Source organism: Triticum dicoccoides, chromosome 3B (assembly GCF_002162155.2).
Source record: "Triticum dicoccoides isolate Atlit2015 ecotype Zavitan chromosome 3B, WEW_v2.0, whole genome shotgun sequence".
Lineage (NCBI taxonomy): Eukaryota > Viridiplantae > Streptophyta > Magnoliopsida > Poales > Poaceae > Triticum > Triticum dicoccoides.
The window spans coordinates 313,020,164-313,026,886 of NC_041385.1; the positions used below are offsets into that span (position 1 = coordinate 313,020,164).

Below are 6,723 nucleotides of genomic sequence, written 5' to 3' on the forward strand. Positions count from 1 at the left end.
TGAAGTGGAGCTGTCCTTCATCTTGAAGAATTTCTTTGTTTTCTTTTCTTCATCGGAGTCGTAGTTCTTGCTCATGCTTTTGCCTCAATAGTTACCCGAATCATATCTCCCACTACCACGGATTTCAGCTTCCTAGAGAGGGCAGTCCAAAATGAAGTGCCCGGGCTTTTTGCACTTGAAACATGTGTATTCTCCAGCAGGTTTTGATGAAGATTTTGAACCCCCAGAGTTGCTTGAACTTCTTTTCTAGAATTGAGTCTTTTTGTGGAAATGTTGGAATCTCTTCGTGATCAGTGCGAGATCTTTGCTGATTCGTTCTGGATCATCTAAATCTTCTTTGGAATTTCCATCTGAGGAGGAATCGGCCATAACCTTCAGAGCATGATTTTTGCGTTGAGTTGAGCCATACATATCGCTTTTCTATTCTTCTTGCTCCTCATGAGTGTTCAATCTTTCCATGATGTCAGCAGAGTTGAGGGTTTTGAAGTCAGGACGCTCGCGAATCATCAAAACAAGCGTTTCAAATGAAGTGTCAAGAGATCGAAGCAGTTTATTCACAACTTCATGGTCAGTGATATCTTTGGCGACGAGTCCTTGAAGTTCATTTACTATGTCACTGAGGCGGTCGAAGGTTTGCGGACAGCTTTCATTTCCAATGCGCTTGAAGCGATTGAACTTTGCTCAAAGAGTATCAATTCGAGCTTCTTTCTGGGTTGAAACTCCTTCATTGATCTTTTCGAGGACATCCCACAAATCCTTCACAGTTTCACACTAGCGATATTGAAGAAGTTGCGCCCGAGAGAGATGGCCACCAATTTCATCTTTGGCTTGAGCATCCAGTTGAATGAGCTTCTTTTCTTCATCGGTAGGAGCTTGAGGAATAGCGATTGTGAGCCTGAGATGCACCACGTTCCACATCTCATCGTCATGTATTGCACGGAAACGGATCGTCATCTTCTCCTTCCACAAGGGGTAGTCCGTCCCATTGAATATGGGAATCTTTAGATGCAACTTGTAGTTCACTGAACATACTTAAACTCCAAAGTCATTAGAATAAAATGAGCAAAGTCAAGGAGTATCTTGCTCTGATACCAATTATAGGAATGAAGTATACCAGAGGGGGGTGAATGGGAGTTTTAAATTTTCTTTGAAAAACTTAAATCTCTCAGAACCCAGCAGCGGAACGAATGAAAAACAAACTATAGTGAACTAACACAGTGTACCAAAAAGGAACTAGAGCATGCATTGAAGTAAATCATACGAATGAAAATGCAATGAAGGTAAACATGAGTGACAGAGATAACCGAAAATGCTCGATGGTGACAAGGAATTTGTTCGATCAGTTCGTCCTTCTGCACAAGGACTACGTCTGGTTGGAGGGGCAGTGACTTAACACGGAAGATAAACTCTCTTCATCCTATTTTCATCGACAATCGATTCGTCAACCGATGTCGATCACTCGTCGTAGATACTTGAAGGCGATCTCCAAACCTTTACATACTTCTTCTTCGAGAACCACAATCACTCTTGGTCTCTCAAGAAATTGACACCTAACCGTCTAGAGAGTTTGCAGCTCTCAAGAGTAATAGGCGGAACATACTAAACTTAGATTCCAGTGATGCTGAACCACTATCTAATTCTTCGGCTCTAGGGTTTTTCTCTCGGTGGATTTTAAACTCAAATCGCTCAGAGAGTGAATTGCTCAACAATCTTGTCAGAAATCAAACGGAGTAGCCACCGGACAAAGCCGGCGCGGGGTGGCTATTTATAGGCGCAGCCTTTCTAGATGGGAAATGACCATTTCTGACAAGAGGTCCAGCCAATGGCCGACCGACACGTTCATAACGGTCAGATTTTGGAGCAACGGTAACATTACTTGAGGAACAAGTAATGCTAACTCGGTCCGAGGCAAATCTCTCGCAGCGGAGAAGATCACAGTCTCTTGCTGGCAAGTATTTGCGCGAGCACAAAGATATTTCTCTCACAACTTTCATATGATTTGGGTTTAGCATCAGAGAATCAAAGCTTCGAACGCTACACCCCTCTTAATAGTACGATGGTCCTATGACTCAATAAAAGAAGAAGAAGAACGAAATAAATGCTACCTCTTCATCTCGTCTTCATTCTTCCTCAAGCACAGTCATTTGTTTCGAACAGGCACTGAACCAATTGCTTGAACTTCAACAATTTTTAGGGGTCACTCTTGTTAGCTTTATTTTCGATGCGAAGATTATCATCGTCGTTTGCATCAAACTCCTCGATACTTCAGGGACCTGTTACTCTGTGTGCACTAGCAAACACATAAGTTCAATATTGTTTATGTCAACAAACTCCAAAAACTTAAGGGGCCTATTATTGCACCAACAATGTGTAGTTATTAACTACTCCCTCCGTTCCTAAATACTTGTCTTTCTAGGCATTTCAACAAGTGACTACATACGGAGCAAAATGAGTGAATCTACACTCTAAAATATGTCTACATACATCCGTATGTAGTAGTTATTTGAAATGTCTAGAAAGACAAATATTTAGGAACGGAGGGAGTATTAATCATGTCCAACCAAACACTGTGAAGTGCATCAACCGAGCGAGCGCAAGTCACCAAACCTCAAGGAAAATTTCTTCCCTAGTGCAGCCAGACTGTATGCAGTCTATCAAACTACCTCTGCAAAACATGTTTTTTTTTCTTGTACAATCAGGTCCAACTAAGTCACAAATGTAAAGAGGCAAAAAAAAAGGGGGGGCACAAAGTTTCTGTCGCGAGCTCATATGCACCCTCGTGAACAAATATTGACGTCTCTTCATAAAAAGTTGCAAGCATGTTGAGAATTCCTCAATGTTTGTTCAAGAAAAAATAATACTACCTACCAAACACGTCCTAATATGCTTTTTGGACTTTGATAAAAAAAAACTCCTACTACAGTACTTGTGTTTTTTCGACTCGACCTCACGAGTCATGACCGAAGTTTTTCCCCGAATCGCATCCGACCCGTCTGGACCCGCATCCGACCCGTGAGTGCCGGTTCTCGTCGTGTTCTGCTCCGATCCGATCTCTGTCGTGGCCGAGCAATCCACGTTCCTCCCTCCTCCGGTTCTGCCCCTGCGCGAGTCCCCTTCTAACCCGCCTCTCCGCCCCCATATTTTTCTCCTGCGCCACCGGATCTCCAACCCGCTCTTTCTTCCGTCTGGATCCGTGCCTGTGATTTCTGCTTGCATATCTACTGCAAGGTACGATCTGATTTAACTTCTTATATGCGTCCACAGCTCTTGTTTCACACGGATTTCTTTACCAGATTTGCCTCCTTTTGGTCTATTTGGTAGATTCCTTGCGGCCGGTAGGTTTTTGACAGGAACCAGTAATGGCGGGGAGGTCCAATATCCCGGCGAACAACTCCGCCCTCATCGCCATCATCGCCGATGAGGTGATCTATCCACCCTTTGATCTTAAAGTTGCTTGAGCTTCTGTTAATAATTGTGCATATGTTGGCTAACTATGTAACTGGGTGTTGGGGGTGACTTACATACGCCTTTCCGCCACTAAGGCAATCGTCCTAGAGTCGGGCAAATCATCAGCGATCGGGTCTGTGTTAGGCGGTGCTAGAAAATAACACACGCTCGTAGGGCGGTAGGGGCGTGGTAATGTAGATTCGCAAGCATGGATGATTTACTTGGTAGCTAAGGATTGATCCATTTGTGTATTTGTTGTTACCAAATAAGTAGATTGCTTTTTAATTTAGATAGAAATGAGAAGTTGACTTCTTGTGAATGCCAATTTGGTGTACAGGATTTGACGGGAGTGCCTAGAACTCATCTAGATGAGATATAATTTGGTCTCATTCACTTTGAAAACAAGAACAGATACAACCCACATCAGCATACACGCATCTTATAGCATCACATCCAATGGCTATAAAAGGTGAATGAGACCAAACTATATCTCATCTAGATGAGTTCTAGCAAAACTGGGATTTGACAACGAAAATAAATGTTATATGATGAATGAATGACGTTTTTGACAAGCAAAGCGCTGTTTGACATTGAGCTTTCTTATTCTTGCAGGACACTGTCACTGGGTTTTTGATGGCTGGGGTTGGCAATGTTGATCTGCGCAAGAAAACAAATTACCTTCTTGTAGATAACAGTACTATCCTGAACTTGTTAACATAGCATTGTTTGAAAACAGTTGACATAAGATTTCTGTAGAAAATTATATCTGTTGTCTATGGAACTTTGTTGAATGGTTGCCAACAGAATGTTTGAAGAATTGCCCAATAAAAAACCTTCTCAGTTTCTATTTTCTTAAGCATTTCTTATTAGGTTGTTACTGTCATGTCATATTTATCCTTTTTCTGTTTCTTCTCTAAGACAAAGGCAAAGATTTATTCAATATTGTGTCAAGAGAAACTTCTTTACTGCCGGTTTGCGCATTCCTGGGCTTTCGTCAAATTTAAACAACCTCAAATATCACTTTTACTCCTGTCACATAATTCAACTTATCATTTCTTTCGGCGCTGTGTGTCTGTTATGTTGCTGCTGTGTTGCCTATTATATCATAGTTTTCGTACACTTATCCACAGGACTTGAATAAATACTTTTTTTTTGTGTGCGCCATCTTACAGAAACGACAGTGAAACAGATTGAAGATGCATTTAAAGAGTTTACTGCAAGGGAGGATATTGCTATTGTGCTCATCAGCCAATATGTAAGTAAACCATTGCTATAAATGCATATCTTTCTTTTCTCTTAAGAATCAGCAAATTGTTTTGTCAGAATCTTGCAAGTATATCACGTAAAGAAAGAGGGTGGTCATTAGTTTTTGGGGTTAAGTAGTCCCGATTAGTTTCTTTAGACTCAGGTCCTTCTGCTGTAAACAAAATAGATGAGGCCGTTGAAACTCAAAATAGGCGGAGGGGCGGCGCTCTTTTGATAGAAGAAACGGGCGGTCCTCTCGTTCCAAACTGTCCAACACACAAGCATTGTGAGAGACGCCATGGCCTTCCTATTAGGAATGTTTATGACTTTATGGCGGAGAGGTTGATCCGCCACTCCTCCTTGGCGGAGCGCTCCAAGTGCCACAAGGATTGGTCCCAAGATGAAGCCACTCCTTGACTAAGTTCCAAAGCCGAAGCATGAAGCGGCATTTGAAGAAGAGATGCACCCCGGATTCATGCCCCCTTTTGCAAAGAGGGCAAAGACCGCAATTTGGCCACTCATGTTTGGCCAAACGACTGGCGGCCCAAACCCTATCTTGAATAGCCAACCACGAGTCAGTAACAGAAACCTCTCTTGCAATACAAACGAAACTATATTTATACTACATGCTCAACAGTGCTAACTGCCATGCTAATGACGGTTGCATCCATGTGGTATATCCTACTATCCGTAACATTAGAAGAAAGTCAAAAAGCAATAGAGGGATTGTGTACTAGATTACCAGAACCAGAACCAGATGCGTGTCTTGTACATGTTGATGAAGATGAACTAATGCTATGAGAGGATTATTAAGGTTAGCTTCTTATTACATGTTTCTTGTATGTCCCAGATTGCAAACATGATTAGGTTTCTGGTGGATAGCTACAACAAGCCAATCCCTGCGATATTGGAAATCCCATCCAAGGACCATCCATATGATCCAGCGAGTGACTCGGTCCTTTCTCGTGTGAAGTATCTGTTTTCTGCCGACTCGGTTGCTTCTGATAGGCGTTGAGTAGCAACCTTGTTGATAACAGGGGCATCACACTTTGATTGAGTTCTTCGTGGACTTGCTCCGTGTATCTGTATTAAATTATTCATACCATTCTGTTGTGGGTGCACGAATAAGGAGTAAACAATTTGGATTGGACCAACGGGTTAATGTAATAAATTCTTACTTTTTTTGGAGTTTGTATCTAAGAACAAGGGAAACAGGAAAACATGTGTTCTGTGGTGCTGCCATAGACTTGATTCCGAATGTACAAGCTTTACCTTGCAAATTGTTTGTTTCGGCCACTATCAGATTATTCGGATAGCCCAGTGAGCTTTTTTTTCAGGTCAAAACGGTACTGCAATATTTGCTTGGCTGGCTGCTGTTGAACCATGACAGTTTCTTGAAACAGTTTTGCTAAGTCTCGTTATGCCTTGGTCGAATTCCTTTACGCTTGCATGTAGATTCGTAAAAGAAAATTCTTCAGTTTTTCTTCTTCTTAGAGCATCTCCAGCCGTTCAGCCCCCCAGGGCTAGCCCATGGGGGCGGCCTAGCTCCCAGCCACGACCCCAGGCGCCGCCCCTAGCCACGGCAAATTCGAACGTAGTCCATTCCCGCGCATAAAATAGGCGCCACAATCCGGTGATCAAGCGGCCAGTAGGTCGGCGATCGGATGAAAAGTTTGGTGTACAAAAAACAGAAAGGACGGAAGCGCGCATCAGGCGGCGAGGTCGGCGTCGGCGTGCGCGGGCTTGACGGGGTCTCTGTGCTTGGCGGCGTTGGCATGGCTTCTATGCTGCGGGCAGTCTCGGCGGCATCATCGCTCGGGCTTGGCGGCGGCGACGGCGTGTGCGTGGGCGTGGGCGTCGTCGTCGTGGGCGTGGGCGGCGTAGTCGAGGGAAGCTGGTTCAGGATGAGGCCACGCTCCGCCAAGTACCACGCCTTGACCGCCTCGTCGGTGCTCTGGAGCATGTCCGCCCCGCCCAGCAGAAAAGCCAGGTCGGTGTTCCTCTTCTTCGCGGCGACATTGGTCCGGAGCA

General features: G+C 43.8%; 1 protein-coding gene across 1 annotated transcript; it reads left to right on the forward strand.

Moving 5' to 3' along the window:
* Positions 1-3,043: 3,043 nt before the first annotated feature.
* On the forward strand, positions 3,044-5,972 carry LOC119275968 (V-type proton ATPase subunit F). The gene is made up of 5 exons (XM_037556900.1): positions 3,044-3,228; positions 3,322-3,422; positions 4,060-4,141; positions 4,620-4,702; positions 5,543-5,972. Exons 2-5 carry the CDS (start codon positions 3,360-3,362, stop codon positions 5,705-5,707), a joined length of 393 nt encoding a protein of 130 aa, XP_037412797.1. The 5' UTR covers positions 3,044-3,228; positions 3,322-3,359; the 3' UTR covers positions 5,708-5,972.
* The last annotated feature ends 751 nt before the right edge of the window (positions 5,973-6,723 follow it).

Coding starts and splice junctions, on each gene's coding strand:
- LOC119275968 (XM_037556900.1), top strand. CDS start 3,360: ATGGCGGGGAGGTCCAATATCCCGGCGAACAACTCCGCCCTCATCGCC. Junction 3,423..4,059: donor TCGCCATCATCGCCGATGAG/GTGATCTATCCA, acceptor TTATTCTTGCAG/GACACTGTCACTGGGTTTTT. Junction 4,703..5,542: donor TTGTGCTCATCAGCCAATAT/GTAAGTAAACCA, acceptor TGTATGTCCCAG/ATTGCAAACATGATTAGGTT.